Below are 24,281 nucleotides of genomic sequence, written 5' to 3'. Positions count from 1 at the left end.
CAAAGAAATAATAAGCGAACTAAGAACTTATACTAGAGTACTTAGCACAGCAGTACTACGCTGGGTATAAAAATTAGAATAAATTGCCATTTATATTCCGCTATTCACCTTTGCTGAAAATGTAAACGTTTGCAAAGTAATTGGATTCCTCAGGTAGTAGGGCACCAACAAATGTAAGAGGAGGTAATTACAAAGAAATTAGAAAACAATTCGCCACAACAGATTGAATGTAAAGCCTCAACTTGGTTTTCTTGAAGCATTCAATAGTTCCTCCGCATGAGAATTCGTACTTACTCTTGCCCCCCAGTGTTAGTGTTACTATGTACTTTAATATGTATATGCCTGTGTTTGTGTATGAATGCAAATATCTGTAAATATACCCCATAAGTGTGCAAGTGTGAGTGTATTCGTGCATACATACATTCGTAACCGCTTCCAAACAACTGTGAGGCCAACACTGAAAACATGTATTTAATGTGGTGAGAAGTTGGTGACGGCTCCTAGTCGTGGCTGGTCTGCGATCGCTGAGTGTGGATTAGGGCTTTAAAAAAGTGAATAAGTTGTAAAAGATATTCATATAAAAAAGCGAGTAACAGGTATGGCAAAAAAGCCACGTTGAAATGTTAACAGAAACAGAAAGTTTTGTTTAATTGCAGAAAAAAAGTCAAAGAATTAAATAAATAACAAAAATAGAATTTGAGAAAAAAAGGCAGTGGAAAATTAACATTTACAAAAAAAATTTGTTTTGTGTTAATGAAAACGTGCAAAAAATATGCCACGCATGCAAAATGACAATTCAAAAAAAAAAAAAAAAAAAAAATGATTAATTAAAACTTGCAACTTCATATACATATTTGCCGCAGCTACATAAGTCTTGTAAATTTATGTGAAAAACTGAGTGCCAATTAAAACAGAAATGTGTTCAAATCTAAAATTTATTGCTTTTAAACTAATAAATTGCCGTTTATCGCGTTTCGATTAAAAACAAAATATGAACTTTTAAAAAAATTTTAAATTTAATTTGTGCAGTTTTTTTAATTAACTATTTTTTTGTTCAAGTGAAACTAAAAACAATAATATTTAACTACAAATTCAAGCAAACTTAAAACTGGTTCATATTCTATTTTTTTTTTTATTTTAATGTTTAATGAAAATTCTATTGTTTCTACAGTTCCAGTGTTGCAGTAGATTTTAAAATGGCGTTTTTGAAAATTTGCATATTCGCCATTGTTGTTGGTAAGTACTTGTTTTGTACACACATACTCAACTCAATACTTTATTTCACACATACACCCACACATATACGTACACTCCCACTCTATGAAAAGTTTTTAATTGCAATTTGAATTATTTAACATTGACAATTAACTAAATTTAGCCAGTGTGTATGTATGTGAAATGTGTGTGTGTGTAAGCAAGCATATGAAATAGTGGAGTTAATGAGTGGGTGAGTGAGGGAGTGAGTGGCTGTTTAAATGAGTAATGAGGAATTTTATGCTAATGAGCCTGTTGCATGCGTGTTAGTCGGTCAAAATGCAGGATAAGCGGTTTGAGAGCGATTGAAGAAGATATTTAAAAATTCTAAAAAAATGTTAGTGAAAAGTGAATTAAATGCATAACAATTTAGTCTTTTCATTCTATTAATTTTTGTTTATAGTAATAATATTTAATTGCTCTATTATTGGTGCTCTCTTCTTTAAATTAAGGAAGAATTCTCATGCGCACATTTCGAATTTGGGCATTTGTATTCCCTCACAGGTTATGAACTCTCTGACTTTTGAGTTTTAGAACCACTGACGCTGAGAAGTGCATACTATATATTTCCTGTCGAAGATTTCTTTCGTTACTATGGGTCACTAAAAGTGCTCGTTCAGCTATACTCTCCAGTTAAATTAAGTCTAAATGCCCAAAATTACTAGCTTAAACTCAGCATAGAAAGGCTTCAATAATGAGCAGTATGAACTTTACGGCGCCATAGACATAGCGCAGCGAATAGAGATTCAGCGACTTCGTTGGCTTGGTCATGTCGTTCGAATGGATATAGACGCTTCGGTTTTGAAAGTATTCGATGCGGTACCAGCTGGTGGTAGTAGAGGAAGAGGAAAGCCTCCTCTGCGTAGAAAAGATGAAGTGGAAAAGGACTCGGCTTTACTTGGTGTGTCCAATTGCCACCGATAAACATGAGAAAGAAACGTCTTTCGCGCTTTGTTAAACTCGGCCAAGATCGCGTAAGCCGTTATCGCACCAATCAATAAGAAGAAAAGAAGACTGCAATAAAGACTCTCATTCGAAATAAGTTCAAAAATATCGAATACCCTTACAATGTCTTTGACCTCAGAATACCAATCCGTACTGGGTTCCGCGATAACGTTGTTACAGGAGATGAGGGAGCAAACAATCGTGTGAGGAAGGCATCTGAGATACCATGTGAATAATCGACTCTAAACATTCAGATACTTGAGTAGGGTTTCGTTTTTTCTAGCAAAAGGCTTTGACAGCTGTTAATAGCAGGTAAATTAATTTGCACATCTGCAGACCAATACCCAATGAACAAAAGGAGCTTGCGGAGGATCTCAAAGCATTGAGTCGCCCATTGTGGGACTTGTTTTTTGGCTCAGTGCACTAAAAACCCACCCTAGCTCCGTGTCTTTTTGACCGTGAAACTACCGTTAGGTATTGCTTCGTGGAAGTGGAGCCTTTCTATAAAAATTTGCGAAGATGTTCCGCACAACGTAGCTTTGTGATGATTTTATTTGATAAATTGCCAACAGTGGACCAGTTTTCTTTAAACGCAAGCATAATATCAACCAGGTTCTTAACCTTAATGGGTTTCCCCACCTTATTTATTAAGTCAACTCTTTTAGTTTCAAACTACAAACAGACAAGCAAATAATGCTCTGCGTCTAGAATAACGTCATTTGCACAGAAGGTGCAATATGGGTCGTCTTCAGTCCGAATTTATGTAAATACAATTTGAAGCAACCGCGCCTAGTCAATATTTGGGTAAGGTCAAAATCCACATCCCCACGCCATCTGACTAACCAACTTCGTACAGAAGGAATCAAGTGATAGGTCCAACGTCCGTTCGGCGAATCGCTCCACCGACTCTGCCATTTTTTCCAACAACTCTCTTTCACTACTTGACGATTCATCTTAATTTTTGAGGCTTCAGCTTTCTCTCTACAGGGCACCGGACCACATTTGCCCAGACTTTGAGTTCGCGAGCGAAAACAATTTTTGTGTTCTCATATGCCCATATGGGAAGCTTATGTGCTTTAACGCTCCTGACGGGGCACAAGATCATTAGAAAGAAAAGAAGTATCCATCCAGTTGCTAGTCTGGAAAGTCTAAGCCCAGTTTTGTCGAAATGGACTGACAAAATTCGCTCGAAAGTTCAGTGCGGTTTAAAGATACGAGATGTGTTCAAAAAGTATAGCGAATTTTGTGTTTTTTAAAAAATTATTTATTTATTCATTAATATCTATTTTGTCCCCTTCAAAGAGATATTATGCACTTGTGCCAACGTTTTTTCCAATCTTCGAAGCACTTCAAAAAATCATTTTTTTATCTTATTCAGCTCCTCCTTCGATGCCTTTATCTCGTCAATCGTAGCATAGCGTCATCCTTTCATGAGCCTTTTCAGTTTCGGGAACAAGAAAAGGCACAGAGGGCCAGATATGGGGAATACGCTGGCTGTTCCCTCATTAGTGCCCTCAAATTGCGCATAACCCGCAGGTAATATTATATTTTATCCTGTGGCAAGAACTCATGGTGCACAACGCCCCTGCAATTGAAGAAAATGGTAAGCAAAACTTTTACATTCGACCGAACTTGGCACGCTTTTTTCGGTCTTGGTTCGTGCGGCAGCTTCCATTGAGATGATTGAGCTTTGGTTTCCACGCCAAACCATAAACCCACGATTTGTCACCAATTATGACCCTCTGGAGCAAATTTGAGTCGTCGCGAACAGAGTTCAACATCTCATTAGCGATGTTCATGCGATGCTGCTTTTAGTCGAAATTGAGCAGTTTTGGTACGAATTTTGTGGCGACCCATCTCATGCCCAAATCATTGAAAAAATCGAATGGTAATAGCCTATCGATATGTCTAGGTCCTCAACAACTTCTCTAACGGCGATTCGACAATTAGCCAATACCATTTTCTTCACTTCATCAATTTTTTCGTCTGTTGTTGAAATGCTCGGGCGTCCGGCGCGCTTTTCGTCGTTCACATCTTCTCGGCCTTCTGAGAACATTTTGCACCCCCGCTGCTTTGGTCCAAAGTAGCTCCTCCTTATGGCACCGCACTGAGTCAACATTCGGAGTGCATCCGCGCACTTAATTTCGTTTTCCACACAAAATTTGATACAGGTTCTTTAATGCATATTTTTGAATACGTAAAAATCGAAGATGAGCCGAAACACGTGCAAGCAAAGCAGCTGTCAACGATTAACTGAACATTCAAAATGATCGAACTCATCGGCATGAGTGAGAGACATAAGTACCAACATATCGCCACAAAAAAAATCGAAATTCGAATATACGTAACCTGCGAAAATTCAAAATTCGCGATACTTTTTGAACACACCTCGTATGTTGCAATAGGGCAAGGATAAATTTCTTAGACATAACAATGATCGCCCATACAGGAATGAATTTTCTCATTGCAACCCATTGGCCTAACCAACCTTTCTGTCCACCACTTTATGAGTCGCCTTGTCGGACGTCCTCATTGTCGATGGTTCTGAGCACCAGATTAGCAATGGCTATGGATAAAGGCTTAAAAGTGTAATTTTGTAAATTTTTGTGTATTTTTGTAAATTTGTTGTTTGAGAGAGGATTTTGCCTACTCCTTTTGATATACAGCACAAGGTTTTTGTTGCAGCGATCATCCGCTTTTTCAAGCATCAATGGCATGGGAGCTTCTAGGTTTTAATGAACTCTCAAGTTGATGTTGGTAAATCAGCAGATTTGTTTGTTTTCTCTCGCTGTGTTCATGTGGCTGTCAGCACAGAATAAAACAAGGCGAATTAATTGTTTGTTTTCTACTTTTCCAATACTTTGCCGTGACAATCAAACGTACAGAACATTTTTGTTGGTCTAGTGCCACCACCTTTAATAAATGTGCCTTGGCAAAAGTTCGAAACTTTGAACGAAATTCAGAGAAATCCCATCACAATTTCCTACTTTTTAAGCAGAATTTTTATTATAGAAAACTTTTCAGTACGTAATTTTATAACCCATTTAATTTCAGTAAAATAAAAAATTAAGATTTGAAATGCCCCAGGAAATGCATTGATGCTTAACAATTTTTTCGTATTGGTGGTATTGTGCATTTTCTTTTACATAAAACACATTTTTTGATATGGAGAAACAGTATAAAGTTGTCAAATTATAAATTCGTTATTATTTAATAGGAAGGCGGCCTCACTTCCAACCAGAAATGCTTATCAGAATAGCAAATTCAAGCTTTTGACTCGTGATTCCAAGGTTTGCTCTAGAATTCCTCCTCTTATTTTAAATTCTTTTCACAATTGCTAGCCTAGACAAGCTTCTAAGAATACCAGTTCGAAATTGTTTTTCAAGAAATGCCCACCATTTAACCTAACCTAATCTACTGTCTCGCGGTCTAGCAATATCTTTTGCGCAACCACTCTACCTGCCAATCTTTACATATTTTTTGTAATATAGCCGCTTACACATTTCCAGTTCTGTCTGTTGCATAAAAGGCCGCGGCCGTAAAGTTTGTCAATCAATCTGTCCATAAATTTTCATACATTAGTGATGATCGACGTCAATATCTACACATTAATTTGGTATCAAATTAGGCACATAAGCAAATAAAAAGCAACAAATTAATACCCAATAACGTCTTCATAATTAATTGGATGTATGTAAGTATGTAATACATAAAAAAATATGTAAGCTGCTGAGTGATGATGTGCCGACACTTGGTTACCACCACAACACAGTTCGTGAAAACCACAAAATAAACAACCTGAGTTGACAAATAGTCATAGGCTGCTTGTCTCTTCAAAAGTGTTGCTAAAGTAGTGATCATATAAATACATACATACATACTTACATACATACACATATTTGCTGTATATGACTATTATTAAGCTCATCATTTGTTATTGTTATGACATTTTCTTTTCTAAAGTAGGCCGTGGCTTTAGTGGTGACGAAAACACTTCAGCGGTGGTTGGCCATTCATTTTTACTTATCTCGCCACATTGTCAACTTAACTGCCATTGTACATATGTACGAGTCAGTAAGTAGTGAGGGCAGCTGTCTGAAAAGACAGATTCAGTCATTCTCCTCGCAACAGCGCAAGCTTCAATACTTAAGCCATCAAAGTCTCATATAAATCATGTCTCTCATTCATATCCAGTCTTACCACTTTTGCGCTCCTTCGCTGCTCTATTGTACTCGTACCTGTATGTGCTTGTGCGAACGCGTATTGATATCTTCATTTATCCTCAACTGACTGTCAACGCGCTATGTGCCGTCGGTTGCTCTGCTCCAACGTATGAGTAGCTGAAACCAGTATTTATGGCATCGTTTGGTTTGTTATGAAACCTGATGCTGTCGGCTATCGTCACCAAGGGGAAACATACATCGCGTCTTGGGTGTCGTTGAGCAAGGAATGACCTTAAAAGTGAAAGTGATTTTTGTTTTGTTGTAAGCTCGCATTGCCTTAGCGGTTGTCAAAGCAAAATGTTGTTGGTTGCTATTTATTTCAAGTTTGCTTTATTTTGTTTGTGGTTATTGCGGTTTGTATTTCTTCGGAGTTCATTCGTTAGCTCGCTATATATCCACACATTATCAATATTATTTTATGTCCATTGGTGACTGCGCGTAAATAATGAGAAATTCATTCGTACATATTTGATCTATTGCCGCATTTATTTGTTTGCTTAATTATGCAACTAACTAAAGAGATAATTAGTCAAATTTGCATAAATGTGTTATATAATTTGATATAGAAAGGTAGATTAGGGTAAGTGACTGCCAAAGCTAGCGCCTACTTGTAAAAAGAATCAAATTCGTCTATTGCGTTGCTAGACAGAGGAAAAGCAGAGGTAGGGAAAATCGAACAAGGAAAAGGAAGAAAAGGAAGAAGAGGCTTTGGATTGGAAGATGATGACCAAATGGTGGCTAATTACATTGTGTTAACCGCTTCAAGCAGCTGATGAAATTCACCAAGTGTGTAATGTTGAAGGTGCTAATTGAAATTTTGTTATACTCTGAGGCAAAGACATCCAAAATTGATAGGGTCAGATCAATTTATCTGTAAAAAAAATTAAGAAAATTATTACTATTTTTTTTCATGGAATCATAGAACTCCTAAGCAAATAAATCTTCGATATTTCGTTGGGAAATAATTTATCAGCCACGAAAAAACTATAGTACCTCCATATTTTGTACAGTTTCCCCTTCTTCTATGTTTTTTTATTTCAATAATCTATTCTACAAATAAAGTTTATTCTGCAAAATAACCAATATAATATTGAGTATGGGAATAAGTTTCCGTCCTTTCTTAGCCTAAGTTACGAATTATTTAAACAATTGAATAAAACATCAACAACAACTCCACTCCATCTTTCAGGCAGCATATGGATTCCTCTGACGAAAAATTCGAGTTATTTTGACTTGATCCATTGAGCCAGTTTGCGATGCTCTCGTAAGAAGTGAACCGCTCTCCAATAAGGGCTGATTTACCACTTTAGCCCCTCCAAATATTTATGGACCGATGTAGCAACGTACGGCCTGGCGTTGTCATGCTTCAAAATTAGTTTGCCATATTTACCGTCCAATTCCGGCCGCTTTTCTTGGATAGCTCGATTCAAACGCATTGGCTGCGTTGGTAACGATCGCCAGGGATGGTGTCAGAACTCCGATCCCACCAAATGTACAACATAAACTGTGAAGCATGAATTTTTTTTCACTGTCGATGGACCTGGTTCACCTGGCGGGCTCCAACTTTTTCGTTATTTCGTTATCATATTGATCTGTCAATATTCAACTCTTTAGACATTTATTAAGGGTTCGACATGCGTCTTCATCCAATAATTGTTGTAGTTGGGTATCCCTGCGGTGCCACTTTGGAAAGGTTGGAACCAAGTTGTATGTGATGTAGCGTGATTACCGTAAATATAGATCAATTTACGACACGTTTCAAACGAATGTGAACTACTGCAATCGAGACCTCGCATATACTCCTTCAAATCACCAGTATTATAGTAGAGCGACCCTAAAATAGTATCAGCAGCGACACCTCTTTTACGAGGACGGAAACTTGTTCCCATATTTCTTTATCTCTTTATTTAAGTCAATGGTAACAAATATTACTGACTTGATCTACAAGATTACTTAACAATAACCCAAAAACTAAATTAAATAGACGGTTAAATTGATAAAAAATAAGACTCAATTTGTGACTTAAACGAAGGTCTTGGTACCGCAAAATCAAGATTATCACTTCTTTCTATCAATCAAATTTGAAACTTTTGAACTGTGTTCTCGCAACGATTATTTGTAACAACTCAACAGAATCAAAATGTAGGTGTATATCTTTAAATCTCTACATATACTAGATGGCGCAAAATTAATCGCCCTATCGGAAGGTTTATAATTGGGCGTTGTAAGTCACTTGTGAACTAGACAGCTGTAGCCAAGCAATGGAGGTAAAGATCCAAATGAACGGAAATCCCAAAATAAGTTTTTTTATTCAATAAAAAAGATATTCAAAAACGAAATTTAGTAGCAAATGAACACAATCTCCCACGAGAGTCCTTCTACCGCCACCTGGAACCAACTCAGATACATAGCGGCTGTCAGAAATCATTGGAGAACATTTGTTTCTGCCCTATGCTCCAAGTAGGAGCGATATAATATGCATTATGATGTTTTTCATAAATTGTTTTTTATTTTCATTTGGGAATATGATCTACACATACAATATAATTTATCAAGAAATAAAAGTAAATGAATAAATAATTTTTTTTAATTTGTAATGCAAAACGCATAAATTTGCGAATAGGAAAGCCCCAACATTAAAATTTCGAAACATGTATTGGCTCTTAATCGTAAATCTCTCCCGCTTAAAGGTCAACAAGCGTATCCTTTACAAAACTGCGCTGAAACCAATCTGGCCTTTTGGAATTAAACTGTGGGGCATATTATCAAATTCAAACTTTGAAATTCTGCAACGTTTTCTGTTCATGACTCTACGCAACCTGCTAAACGCTCCGTGGTACTTGACGAATACCCAAATTCATCGGAACTTAAAAATTTCTTTAATAAAAGAGCAAATAAAAAAATAAAGCAGCAAAATTCAACATTCAATCACACTCAAATTAACTGGTTTTTACTCTCATGTTACCACTGTGTGTCTTTTGAAGGTTGAAACGGAAAACACAGTTCAAACTTAGCTAAGAGCTATCTAACATAATTATGGGTCGATCTCGTAGTTTTCTACTATATCCAAGCTTTGCGAAGGAATTATAAAAAAAACCTGTACTTTATGACTAAAAGTATAATTTGGCCAAATCAGTATGGATTTGTTTTTTGTTTTGTTGGTGGGTGTGGTAGGGTTAAAAATGCCTTCGCACTTACAGCGACCGTCATCTACTGCGTCGAGTGGTCTGGCGCATAAAACAATCCCTCCTCTCCTTCTGGGGAGACACACTTCCCGGGACTACTTTCTTCATTACTTTGGGAAGGCTCAGAATGTCATCCATACAGGACCAATTCTATTCATACACCTTCTGGGCCCACCGTATTTGTAGTCAGCTTGTCTTCTTGTGTTTCTATCTATGCGGCTTCGCTTTGTTCCACTGTGTCGAGGTCTATCTTTTTTTCTCGATGTATATCTTTACCGCGTTCCAGCTGTCCTCTAGATCGAGCATTTTGCTGATTATGTTGCTCGATGCGATGTCGCCAATCTGCTTCTTCAGAGCATCTTTTTCCGCAAGCCATCTGTCACAGCTAAAAAACATGTGTTCAGCGTCATCGCTCGGCGATTCGGAATATATGCACTTGGAATCGCTCACCTTGCCCATGCGGTATATAAACTGCATGGATTTGTCACAGGTAGGTCTACAATTTCCATCCTAGCTGCCTTTTATGAATATTCTTTTTCAACTTTTGCTAAAGGTTTTCAAGTCGATTGTGATTACACTGACTTCTCGAAGGCATTTGATAAAGTTTCTCACACCGCAGTCTGTATATACTTGACTTACGCAGACGAAGATGCGATGAATATTACATACAAATAATGATACACTTAAGAAATTCCTTCTTTTCATATCTCCGTCAATTACGATTTTCCATTGACCTATTTTGCAAATTACGCAGCTAGTAAAATCAAGGCAAACGACCTCGAATGCCAAGTCGAGTTGAATCAATATTTTTCACTTTTTCGGCAGCTACTTGCAAATGTATTTTTGAATGCACCAGCAGACTAACTGAGGAAAAAACTCATAATACGAATAAGACACAACATGTGGACGCATGGACACACATACATATATGCATGTAGTGCTAGACACGTACATATTCATTAGTCTGTAGATTGGCCACAACCTGCCGATGCGTGTATGGAATTTTGAATGTGAAAGCAGGGCAGACATTTGCGTGCTCCAAAACAGTATTTTGTGTGGTTTTATGAATGTTTGTACAACTACAGAATTTCAATGGACTTACTTACTTTCATACATACATACATACGTATATAGTAAATAACCGGCTGTCTAATTTAATTGACCAGTAGTTACCGTTTCTTGCATTTCGACGCAGACAGCGACGGAAAGTTAATTGCTTATGATTTTTTTTTATTGATTTTTGGAACTAATATAGTTACAGTTATTATTCGATAGGTAAATTGAAATTTTGAGCAGGTTGCCACATGGCAAGAGCTGGGAAAGAGTAAACTACTAAAACAAGAAAATTGAATGTGAGAGTAAGCAGGAATTTACCAGTCTGCTGATTAAATTAGATTTCAGCAGTTTTATGAACACCGGCTGCTGGTACTATTTGTGTAGTATACGAGGGCGGTTAAATAAGTACCCCTGTTTGATGACAGAGGGCGTTCTTGAGGGAAGTTGGTATTAGCATCGTGGGCTGCAAAACAAATTTCAGACTGATTGATAGGTTAGTTTGGATTTGGCAGCTGTGAGGAGATAAAATCCAAGTTGGATGCTATCTATCGGGACGCTTTGCCATCCATGATCACTGTTAGATATAGGTTCAAGGAACTTAAACGAGGGCGAACATGCGTTTTTAATGAGGAGCGACCAGGAGGAGCGGAAGACTTGCTTACTGCGGAAATCATTCAAAAAGTCCACAACATGATTCGATCGACGAAAGAAAATGCGCGAAGTAACAGAGGCCATAGATGTGTCGGCCGGAACGGCAATTAATATTTTACAAGTTAAGTTGGCGATAAAAAAATTGTCGGCCCAATGGGTGCCGTGATTGCTCACAAGCAACAACAAGCGGGTGCGGCTGTTAACTGCGAAGCAGTGTTTGGAGCAATTTAAGCGAGATCCGAAGGAAATTTTGTATCGAGTTGTCACCATTGATGAAACCTGGATTCATCATTACAGACAAGAAACTAAGAAACAATCAAAACAATGGATTTCTCCCGGTGAATCTACTCCAAAGAAGGTGCAGACAGTTTCATCGGTCGGAAAGGTGAGTGCGACGATTTTTTGGAATGGGAACGGCGTCATCCTCATTGATTTTTTAGAAAAAGGAAGAACGATCACTGGACAATACTACAGTGGGTTATTGGACCACTTTCACAAATCCGTATACAGCCGATCTGGCTCCCTGAGACTTTTTCTTGATGAAAGATATTTAGGATTACATCGAAGGCCAATGTGGTCTTTTGAAACTATCAGCTAAACTTAACTTGACCTGACTTAACCTGACTTAATCTTATCTAATTGTAGTAGTCGTTAGCATAGCTCTTAAGGGTGCTTACTTACCCACTTACACCGAAAGTAGTGTTCCCAAATATCGCAAAAGGCTAAAGCTATTTAGTTTATTTAGTAGGTGAAAATATTTTTAAGAGCGCAAAAATTCACAGAAAATTCCATCGAGACAAGAAAGAAATAAGAAAAGTGAAGTACGCAGACTTTCTCTAAGCTTCTAGACTTCACCTAAGCTTTGAGAGCACCTCAAATCAACTTCAATAACCTCCCGACTGGGATGACGCCTTTCGAATAGCCTAGTACTACTCAAAAGCAGAAAGAGCTCTCACAGAGTGTGAGTCTCGAAATATAAGAACACCTAATTTCTTCTTTTGATTGGCGCAATAACCACTTGATCGATTGTGGCCGAGTTTAACAAAGCGCGAAAGTCGTTTCTTTCTCGTGGTAATCAGCGGCAGTTGAACACAGCAAGTGAAACCAAGTCTTTCTCTACCTATTCTTTCCAACGCAGAGAAAGTCTTCCTCTTACTTTGCTACCACCAGCTGGAAACGCATCGAACACTTTCAGAGCCGGAACGTTTGTATCCATTTAGACGTCATGACCCAACCAATTAAGCCGCTGGATCTTTATTTGCTGCGCTATGTCTATGTCGTCGTAAAGGTCATACAGCTCATCATTTCATCGCCTGCGATACTCGTCGTCGCTAATGTGCAATGATTCAAAAAACTTCCGCAGAATCTTTCTCTCAAGCACTCCAAGCATGCCTAATCGGATGTTGTCATCCTCCAAGCATCTGCGTTACACAATAGGACGGGAATGATAAGAGCCTTATAAAGGGTGAGTTTAGTTCGTCGCGAGAGGACTTTATTACTCAATTGCCTACTTAGTCCAAAGCGGCACTTGTTGGCAAGACAAATTCTACATTGGATTTCCAGGTTTTATCGGCGTTAATGCTGGTTCCTAAATATACGAAGTCTGCTACAACCTCGAAATCATAACTGTCAACAGTGACGTAGGTGCCGATACGCGAGTGCGCCGACTGTTTGTTTGATGACAGGTGGTACTTTGTTTTGTCCTCGTTCACCGCCAGACCCATTCGCTTTGCTTTTGGTTCCTGCTTCTTAATTTGGTTCCTGGAAATATCTCAAAAAGGAGTCCATAAAAAAATTTAATTTGATTTTCGGAATCAGCGAACTGTTCTATATAAAGGAATTCCGGCATTTATTTCTGCTGAATTTGTGAGTGTGATTTTTAAGCTAAGGAAACGAAGAGTTGTAATGAACTTTTCACAGTTTTATGACTTTTAAAGGTTTTTGCATTTCTGCGGCAAAAATTATGCCATTTATTGTGATTTTTTTCAATACGATGTAGGCGTTTTTCTACTCTAGTTTTCATAAAATTGAGTGAAAAGTATACTATGGATTATAAAAATGCAATATGAGAAAATATGAGAGTGGTGAGCTCTACGTTAACTCCTTCCATTTTTGGCCGATACTTATATGAACTTGCGCCACTGTGCAGCTTACGTCTACTTACGTCTGTAGTAGTTGCTATCGCAGACTTTGTGCCAATGACAGCTTGTCTTTCAGTCTTTCTTTTGCTCGAGTTACTCGATATTTCATATTTTTACACTTGCTCCCCTCTTACCTTTGTTTGTTGTTGTTGTTTTTAATGTATTTCTAATTGTGCTTGCCACTGCAATATTGCCGGATTTGCAGCTTTTTGTACTTGACGCATTGGAAAAAGGCTTGGCTCGAGTTACCTCAGCCGGTTCGTTCATATCAAACGCTGCTGACATTGCTTGTTATTAATTATAGCAACGAGTATTTTCTAATATTGTGATAGACAGCATTTGTTGTTTGTATTATATGAGAGCATACATGTGCGTGTGTATGTGCACTTGAGTCATGGCGCGCTAATTATTGGCACTACTTGGCACGTCATTGAAATAGTTCAATGAAAATGTAAACTTTAAAAGCGGCAAGAGTGCAAGGGCACCTCCTGGCAAAAGCTTTTTATAGCAAGAACAATAACAGCAACAACAAGTTAGCGCTTGATTACTTCAATTGCCAACAAACTGTTTAAGGCGCATTCATGATTTCGCACACGATATTGACACCAATACCCTTATCCATAAGTAGTTGATTCAATAGCCAGCTAAATGCGTACACATCTCTTTAGTGCATTGCTGTCGTGAGCGACGACAAGCTCTGTCTGACGCCCGTTCACCTTGAGTACCACCATACGTTGCTTGGAGTTTTGTGCTTGGCGTTGTTATGTATGACAGCCTTTGACCTTCAGTTATGCGCGATTTCGCGGAAGCTGGCTGGTGTTTATTTCATACCTTTCTTGGAAGTGAATTGTGTTAATGTTTTGTATTTAGTCGAAAGACTAGTGCACCCAGATAGCGCAAGTTGTTGGTATTGAATTGTATTGTGGTTGCCACTCTCCATATGGGTGTAGAGGGGGTTCACCTAGGTCTGTGATACTATTGATTTGGGCTCTTATTCCCTCTCAAATTTCCAATACGGTGAAATCAATTCGAATAAATCACTCGAATAAACGATAAAATATAGTGGATAAAATATGGTTTTAGACTTGAAGTCTACTAAACATGCAAAGAAGTACGTTTTTAGACAGCAATATCGGGCTCGGGCAAAAGCAGCACTGTGGCAGAGAAAGTGTTCAACACTCTCAACATCCTCCTCGTTCATGGAGCTGTGACAAGAGTCATTAGAGGGATACCCTGCACGCTTCACTTGTGCTCAGATTAGGCAGTGCCCGTTGATACTGGATGGCTGGTCTAGATTGATGAGGGACTTACAGCCTGTGCTAGAAAAAAGGAACCGCGATTATTCAAGAAGTATAAAAGATATACATTTAAAATTTTTCTTACATAAAAGTATGTACAAAACTACGAGTCGCAGTTACTCAATAAGCCGTGTAGTCTCCATCGTTGTCGAGTATAGCCTGGCATCTTCTTCATGCTTTGCACCAGCTTTTCTGCGTAGCTCGTCGACAAACAGGACTAAATTTTGCGAACTTGACGAACGAGTTGCTTTAAATCGTGGACTGGCCTTCGGGCAAGATGCGTTTTCATAGTTCGCCACCCACTTTCAATGGGGCTGGTGTCTGGAGGCCGGGTCAGTCCATTACTGTGACGCCAATTTCTTGGTTTTGATGATGTGGGACGTTAGGATATGTTCACCCCCTTCAGTGGACGTTCGATGGTGTTGATCTCACATCTATTCGCTTTTTAGCAAGAACTGATCGTGCTTGGCATAGTCACAAAGAAGGATCCCGCTTAAAGAGTTGGACGATCACTTCATTCTACTTTTTTATCATCACTCGCTTCAAGCCGCGCTCAGAAAAGTCATAAACATTTTTGTACATCTTATACCGCTAATTTCATTTCACAAAAAATTTTTTTGCATTTTTAATTACTTTTGCGGCGTAAGATAATTTGTCGAATGCGTGCATAAAAATACCGTCTCGAAACGCTTCGCGTATTTCTCACTCATTTTTATTTGGTTGCGTTTACGGGAAAGTTTCGAACGACACTAACTTGAGTAAGCACTGACGTTGTAGACCTTGAGTGGGATTATTATATAGTAAAAGGCAGAACGAAATATATCATGAAGTAAAAAAAAAACTTTTTTTTCTTCTGACACAGACTGTAGTTCAGATCTTGAGTCAAATTAGGTTTTAGCGGATGACTTGTAGCAATATTTTTTTCCATAAGGATGAATGATATTCCTTGGATTGAACTATTTTGATACCCATACCTACTGTGCACAGGGTTCAGAATGCGAAGAATGAGAGAGAAGTCGATTTAGCCATGTCTTGCCCACTATAACTCGAACAAAAATTGGTAAATTTCAATAAAACGTAGATATACCATAATACTCTTTGTCCAATGTAGGTCGGTAGTGAAAAGTGCCGAAATCGGCCAATAACCTTCCCATAAAAGGGTAATTTTCAAAAAAAGCAGGGTAATTTTCATCTAGCTTTACAAACTGAAAGATCTATTGTGCCCCCTTTATGGATTCCGAGTATTTCTTTGAGTCCACTATTTGAGTACAATATTTGTACTAATTTATCGAGTTTTATTTCCTTCTCTGGTAAAATTTGTTTACCCAGGGGTTTGTCCCTCTTAAGCATCACTCACTTTCGCAGATTGCAGCAAGACGCCTACAGTGGCTTTGCTTTCAGTTAGCTTCGTCAATTATCCTTCATAAAACTGATGCAAAAGACTCTTTCCCCATTTTCTTCACCAGCATGTCATCATTATTCCTTCGTTTCCGTTAGGGTGCATAGGGCCAAAGTACAAATTTTCCTTTTTGTGCAATTCCCGGATATATTTTTCACTTGCTGTCAGGTCATTGTTTTGTCCACGGCTTTGTATTCCTCTTCGTTGCAGCGCCACCAAGAATCCCTAGGTCTGCCTCTTCTGCGCTGTCCTTGAGGGTTCCAGTCCAGCGCTTGTCTGCTGATTTCAGTGCCACCTTTCTGTAGGGTATGGCCAAGCCATCTCCACTTATGTTATCTTATTTCAGTTGCGATTGGTTTTTGATGGTATCGTCAATGCAAATCCTCGTTAGCTATCCAGTTGTCGGGCCACCAGATAAGGGGAATGCGTCTCAAGCAGCGGTTCATGAACTCTTGAAGCTTCCGCAGATAGACACCATGTTTCACAGGCGTACAGCAGAAGTGATTTAACATTGGAGTTGAAAATCCGTATTTTTGTTGTAATTTCCGTTTGATTGGATTGCCACACCTGACGAAGATTTGCAAATGCACCTATTGCTTTTTGCAATCTTGTGGATACATCTTTTTTGCATCCGCTTTCCGCAGTGAATTGGCTTCCAAAAACATTTACATTTTCAAAATTTTCCTCTCCGGTATTGTAAAATCCATCGTTCGTGTGTACTGCCAAATTTTTTGTTTTCCTTGCATTGATTTTAAGTCCAGCGGCACTAGAATGTTTAACGAGATCATTCAACTTGCTTTGCATTCACTAGTATAGCAGCTTTATTAATACCAGAAGCGTCCTCGACCACCGCGATCCACGACCGTTCCCACGAAAGTCGGTTCTACTTTGCCGGAACGACTCGGATTTACTACATATCCTGCCAAGGGCTACCACTCCAAACATTCAGTTGGTGCTTATACACTTTGTGGGTGTTTGGCCGACATCTTCCTACAACTTGTGGTGTGTCTAGGTATTTTCCACTAAATGAAGGAACTTACAGTTTTACTCCGCCTCCGAATGGAAGATTGTTTCTTATGAGGAGCTTTTTCATGGCAAAAATACGCTTGGAGGTTAGACAATGACTGCCAAGGATAGAGCGCATTAGAAAAAAAATTTCCTTATCAAATTGGTGTTTCATGCTCGAGGCTTCAAAAGCGCACTTCCGAATCATAGTCACGCACTAACCCATTCGGCTATGTCGGCCGCGCATACAGTTTACATTCCCAAAATATTTATGGGAAATATTTGCGCTGTTACAACAGACCTATACACGATCCATCAAGAGTCAGACCGACTCTATAACTCTGCAAATCAATGTTCACGCCGATCACTCACTGAACTGATTCGACGTGCAGTGGTGCTGATCCGATGTTTATGAATGAAAATGTTTCTTTCTAGGTTTTAATGGAAAATGATGCTAGTTTATAGACATATCCGATGTGTGAAACAAATTAACAGCTGCTGTTACTCATTTCTCAGTTCGGAAAAAATTTCGGCATTCATGGTTGTGAACTTTCTTTCACTATGAATTTTGTACACTTTCTGGTATTACGGCACAAATAAAATATTCAATCTGTCCTCGGAATAATGTGCCCCACTTTTGTGCTCAGCAGTTGCTAGCCTCGTTGTTACGGCAATGTTTATTAAATTTTTGTGTTTATTTATTTTTTTTTAATTCGTCAATTATTGCCTGCTTAGTAGACCTCCAGTAATTGCCTTAATACTTTAAATTCAGAAAAAGTGTTATATATTGCAGGAATACATAATCACAACACAGTTTATTCAACATTTAATTAAATGAATTTACAAACACATAATTTAAGAGCACATTTCCCATCACATAAATACAAACTAATTCGTGGTCTCATTTAGAGCAAAAATTGAAAATGCGGCACTATATTTATGTACATATTTACGTATATAGATACTTTTACTATACCATAGATTAATACCTGGATATTATAAAATATATATATATATGTATTTGTACACTAAAATATTTGTACATGAGCCCTGCTGGAAAATTTCCCCTACAGACAGTGCACGAGAAACGTTGGCCTGCTATCGGACTGAATTCGATTCGATTGCTTGCTTGCTTGCTTATGTATTTATTTATTTATTTATTTTTTTTTGTATTTTAAAACAACCATCTTCTACATTTTATAGTGCTTGCTAGTACTTGCTATATTTAGGTGACTTTCATAGAAAATAAAGGATTTTTCAACGCGTCTAGAAGTTGCATTGAAATAAGACACATAAAAGTTTAGATTCTTTCAGGTTTCCCTTTTTTTATTCAAAATGCAGCCCTTAGTAGTTGTATGTGAAAATTTACATCCCTTAAATGCCCACCACGACCACGTCCACTCCGCCAAACGGTTGATTCATAAATGCCTAATAGTTGAATAAGAGAATGTCTCGATATCGATGTTGAAGGTGGTTCAGCAAAACTTGGCAGCAATACTCTCAACAGAACTTACATATTTTGTACTGCCAGTCATTTCTCTAACCCCAATAGAACCAGTTTCTTGAAACTTTTTCACCAAACTTTAAATTATTGTCTCATTCGGATGATTATTTCCACCAAAAACATCTCGAATTTCGCGATATGTTGTTCTTAAAAATCAACCATTTCCATAATTAGTTTCAATAGTTTCAACGCCTTGTCCTATTACATAAAATTGTACATCTCTCTATTTGGCAAATCTGAAAGATGACATAAAATAAGGGATCATCTACTAATTATTCCTACTCACATGCTTCTATGGATCACTTTTGAAAGACTTTTTATTCTATTCGGTGACATTGTGAGAAAATACTTGCCCAGATATAGCTGGAAAATTTACAATTTTGACTAGTTTGCTATTAGAACAGAAAACTTTGCTGCTTATACTTGTACGAAATAAAAGATGAATTGAGAAACTAAGGTTAGTTCAGGTTAGAAAGAGAGTAAGGTTATAATAGTTACATACGCTAACTCTGTTTTGAAAAGCAAAGCATTTTTTGAGACTCCCAATCCAATAGTATGGTTTTATTTGCGCCTACTAAAGAGTGAGCTATTTAGAGGTATCTGATTCTAGACTGTTTAGAACCATTCATGACCTTTATTTTTTAAAGATAATTCATTCGGCCATCCATAAACACCAATTTTGACTGACTCGCTGGAGGACTTCAGTCGGTAGCTCGTGAATAACTTTAGCAATGTTTGTTTCCAATAACTCCGTCGAAGCTGGTTTATCTACAAAGCATTTAGACTTTACATACAACCCCAAATAATAATCCAAAGATGTGATATCACACGATCTTGGTGGCCAATCCACTGGTCCGAGACGAGAGATAAGTTGCTCACCGAAACGACGACGCACTAAATCTATTGCTTCATGAGTTGTATGGCAAGTAGCACCGTCTTTTGGATTATTGAAACCATTTATTGTGGAGATCTCTGGCTTCAATTTACTTTATCAAAAAGTAGTTTATCATGGCGCAATAACGTTCGCCATTCACTGTTACATTGGCGCCATCCTCATCTTTGAAGAAATATAGGCCGTTGATTCCTCCAGCCCTTAGGCCGCACCAAACGGTCATTTTCAATGGCTGTAATGGATATAATGGCTGTTCTTTAATGGCTTCGGATCGCTCTTCAGCCTAAATACCGCAATTTTGCTCATTGACGTAGGCATTAAGCCAAAAATGGGCCTCAACGCTTAACACCATAAGATGGCTTGAAAGCGCGATGAACACTTTTCATAGAGCGTCGATTTTCGTGATACAATTGCACGGCATATAAACGTAGTTGAGGCGTAAATCTTTCCAAAAAAACCCTTATGGGAAAAGAACGTCCAATCTGGTGACGCCTTAGCAGTTGGTTAACTCCTTTTAAAAAACAAAGCATGCTTTAAGAGTCCCCCAATCGAATAGTGCGCTGTTATTTGCGCCTTCTATATGCCTCACACTACGTGTGACTAGTTGTAATTCGACATTTTTATTTAGGAAAAGTGCTTTACACTACCTCACTCGTATGCCACGATTTACCATTGGACCACTTTGTCAAGGATACTTGAAATTTAAGTGAAGACAAAGGTCAACTACGTAATATAATATTCTCCGTATAGAAAAGCTATTTCCAAATGCCAACGGTGACGAATTTATTCGCATGAAAATGTATTTAAATTCTCGATGGGGCTTTTGATGCCAATAAAAACTCACAATTGGGTTAACGCATATCTACATACTACATATTAATAGTTTGGTATTATTTGAATACCCCGAAAAGCAATCATCACCTCAACGAGCTATCGAAATGTAATTCCATTTAATAGTCGGCTTACTTGTTGCGCTGAAGGATGCTAACATCCATAGAATTTAGGTTTAAATAAAATCTGATATTTGCATTCATATGCACGCGCATGTTCATATTCGTAGTTAATATATATTTATTTGTGTTGCAAGTTTGCGTTAACGCTTAGCCAACGTTAGTACATCTGCATAGACGAGTATGCATGGCTTTTACCGGATGCTGAGCTGCACTCTTTCTCACCACAATCCAAATGTGAATTTCAACCGGTTTCACTTAGTTACTGGTAACAATTTTCAATAGCTCTGCGTTTTAATTACAATTATATCGCCGGCAATTTTAATCACTACCAAACTAAATTACCAACCCAATGTATGGATGGGTGGGCTGCCATGCGCATGCATTTGTGCTAATACTCGCACTAAATTGAATAGCACCGCAATGGTTGGAGGATAATTATGGTTTTTGGAGGAGCGAATTTTTATTGTGGAATTCAAATAAATTAAAAAGAAAATAAATAAAGACATGAGACAAGTGGAAATCTCAGGAATATTTACTTAAACAACAAATAATATTGCGTAGGACAAATATAGAATTAATAACAGCAATTTTTTTTGAGGTTAGGTTAAAAATGCTTACCACTTCTTATCCTCGATTTTTGCCTCACCCCCGGGACTGCTCCGTATTGCTTCGAGGAAGAGGTGCCAGACGGCGTCCTAAAAAGGAGACATTCACTTACTCACCCTGCGTCCAGGTCGCCTGTCGATAGCTCGGGCTGCGTTCCTCTTAAATTTATGTGATGATTTTTGTTATATAGGCTTTGTTAAATAAATAAATGTGAACATCTTGCTTTTTTCTTTCTTTCTGGTATATGTACTTAAGAAATGTGAGACAGATTTTCTGAGTTGAACAGGTGTCATTAATCCAAATTTAAAAGAATTTCATAAAAGTATGCAGTCTGTCTTGTTTTGAGAATAAATCATTGATTTTATATTAGTATGATTAGATGGAAAGAGGAATGTATTTATAAATTTTACAAATTTACTGATTCTCCTATTGGTTCTCTTAGTACTTCTCAATATAGTAATTCTAGAGAAAATTTTTCATCTAAATTCTTCTTTTAAATTCTTCAATTAACGCGACAATTTAATTTTAATTTTTCCTAGGCACTCGAAACGATTTCCTAGAGTTATTTTTTTAAGTGGTAGCGGCAGTCTAATCTCTTACCCTGCCAAAAAGCAAATAGATTAAGAAGCCAACGCAATACTGAGTCTTGTCGAGGCCTTATTCACCCGAGTGGAGTAAACAAGGAAAACATTTTTTTTTTAATAATTGAATAGCTCGTAGTCATACAGAGCGAAATCAGGTGAAAACGATGACTACGAATGACCGTCGATCCACTCGATTCACTGTTGAACAAAAGTATTGAGTTTGTGGTAGTCTGATCGCCCTTCTTTTTTCTGTGTCGGGTCACCCTACTTATCGATGTTCCATTTCACCACAGTTGTGAGCACTGCCGTTCCTCCAAACCCTACGATAGTTAGCAAAATACTTATACTTATACTTATACTTATACTTATACTTATACTTATACTTATACTTATACTTATACTTATACTTATACTTATACTTATACTTATACTTATACTTATACTTATACTTATACTTATACTTATACTTATACTTATACTTATACTTATACTTATACTTATACTTATACTTATACTTATACTTATACTTATACTTATACTTATACTTATACTTATACTTATACTTATACTTATACTTATACTTATACTTATACTTATACTTATACTTATACTTATACTTATACTTATACTTATACTTATACTTATACTTATACTTATACTTATACTTATACTTATACTTATACTTATACTTATACTTATACTTATACTTATACTTATACTTATACTTATACTTATACTTATACTTATACTTATACTTATACTTATACTTATACTTATACTTATACTTATACTTATACTTATACTTATACTTATACTTATACTTATACTTATACTTATACTTATACTTATACTTATACCTCACTAGCTTCATAAAGTGTTGCGAACTATTATTGAAACAAGAAATTCTTTTAACTATTGCAACCGCTTTGCAAACCACCCTGATGCGTTTAAATATTTATACCAGCTCATCTTCTATCCATACTAACCCGTTACTTTCTCTTGATACGAATAGGTGAACCGTCATGCTCTTATCAATAACGGCATAATGCCGCTAAAAATTTAGCCCAAAATACCACCGCACGAAGCACTAACCCAAAAATTCCAGCCAAAGTTCGCGAGTAAGTGTGAAAAGTTGTGTGGCAATGAGCTGGTGACTCTTGCTGATGATGTTATCCTGGAAATTGGGTGCTAAAGTAGCGTGTTATTGTCAAAGACCAAATTTTCTACGTACAAAGTGTGGGAAATGAAGTAAACCGTTAAGTTAGTAACATCATTAACATTCGCGTGAAGTTGCGATAAATTGCAACCCTGCATTACTAAACTAGCGCTTTACCGTAAGCGTGCTGAAAATTAGTTAATACCGTAGAAAGTGAGTAGAAAGGTAGACTGCGGAGGCGTGGCAGTTACATGCGCTTAATGTAGTATTAAACACTCACAAAGGTACAACGGAGGGCGACGCGACGCGATGCGGCGCGACATGACGCAAAAGATAAAATTAGCGTTTTGGGATTAATTAAGTGCCACTTGAAAATGTCAAACGCCAACGTATGCTTGCATTCGTCGCCCTCGACTTGAGTTTGAGGTTATGTAAACGGAGAATGCAAAAGCAGCTGCCGGATGCAGCAGATAGTGCCGGCAAAGGCAATATGAGTGTGTGTCTGTGTGTTTGTGCATGTGTATGTGTGTAATTGTGTCACAAGAGCAATATGAAACGTTGTGTATGTTTGTGTTGCATATCATTCTCAAACACATGCTTGCTTTCACACACACATATGCACATTTTGAAGTACTATGCCATTGATATCCCCATTGGGGATTCTAATATAAGAGTAATGGAATTACACTAGCAAATAACTTACAATTCCCATATCGTTAATTTTGTAATCTGTTAAGTGCAATCTGTGTCATTTGCGTCGCGCCGCACAACGCCTGGGTAGGCATAAGAGCATGTGTATGAATGTATTGTATGTATGCGTGTGTGTTAGTATGCGTGTGTCACTTATAATGGCCGCGAAAATTTGTAATTAATGTTTGCTCGTTTGGGTGAAATTGGGCCAAGTGAGTGGCTTAACATCTACAAATGCATTTACATGTACGCACATGGCAAACAAGACTCGGGTAAAAGTGACTTGAATACTCGCATTTACTTATTCCCGCTTATTTTCAATGCATTCGTGTGATATCCAGTAATCTTCAGTTGATGTTGGAAGGCGTAATATGCGCTGCCGATCTGAACTCCAGCGGAACTGAATAAGACCTGCAAACTTTGTAGAACTTCTTTTAAAAAATGTGTTAGTATTTGTTGAAGGATTAAAGCAAACACAGCTTGAAAAATTCGTGACAAAAAAAATTTAATTTAAACCAAAGCGAATCTATACACTACACCATTTCCAGTTGGCTTTTGGAATAGTCAATTGGATTTTAGAATGGATCAACTAAAGTTTTTTTGGCCAGATTTTACTACCGCTACCCTATACTTTAGATTAGAGTTTAAGGTAAAATTCCCCATGCGAAAGGAATGACAGTTGAATTCAGCACTCAAAGAGAATACAACTGCACTTTACAATGTAGAATCTAAGATGGAC

General features: G+C 37.6%; 1 protein-coding gene across 1 annotated transcript in view; it reads left to right on the top strand.

The window, feature by feature from the left end:
* Nucleotides 1-487: 487 nt before the first annotated feature.
* The window catches only part of LOC128862936 (protein obstructor-E), a 67,388-nt gene continuing 43,594 nt past the window's right edge, over nucleotides 488-24,281 (top strand). Inside the window, exons 1-2 of the mRNA XM_054101776.1 lie at nucleotides 488-596; nucleotides 1,172-1,236. Coding sequence (XP_053957751.1) covers nucleotides 1,197-1,236 — 40 coding nt within the window. The 5' untranslated portion in view covers nucleotides 488-596; nucleotides 1,172-1,196. The remainder of the gene's footprint in view (nucleotides 597-1,171; nucleotides 1,237-24,281) is intronic.

Source organism: Anastrepha ludens, chromosome 5 (genome assembly GCF_028408465.1).
Source record: "Anastrepha ludens isolate Willacy chromosome 5, idAnaLude1.1, whole genome shotgun sequence".
NCBI classification, from domain to species: domain Eukaryota; kingdom Metazoa; phylum Arthropoda; class Insecta; order Diptera; family Tephritidae; genus Anastrepha; species Anastrepha ludens.
Note: the sequence above shows the minus strand (reverse complement) of the source record. Positions and strands in the feature narration are given on the sequence as shown.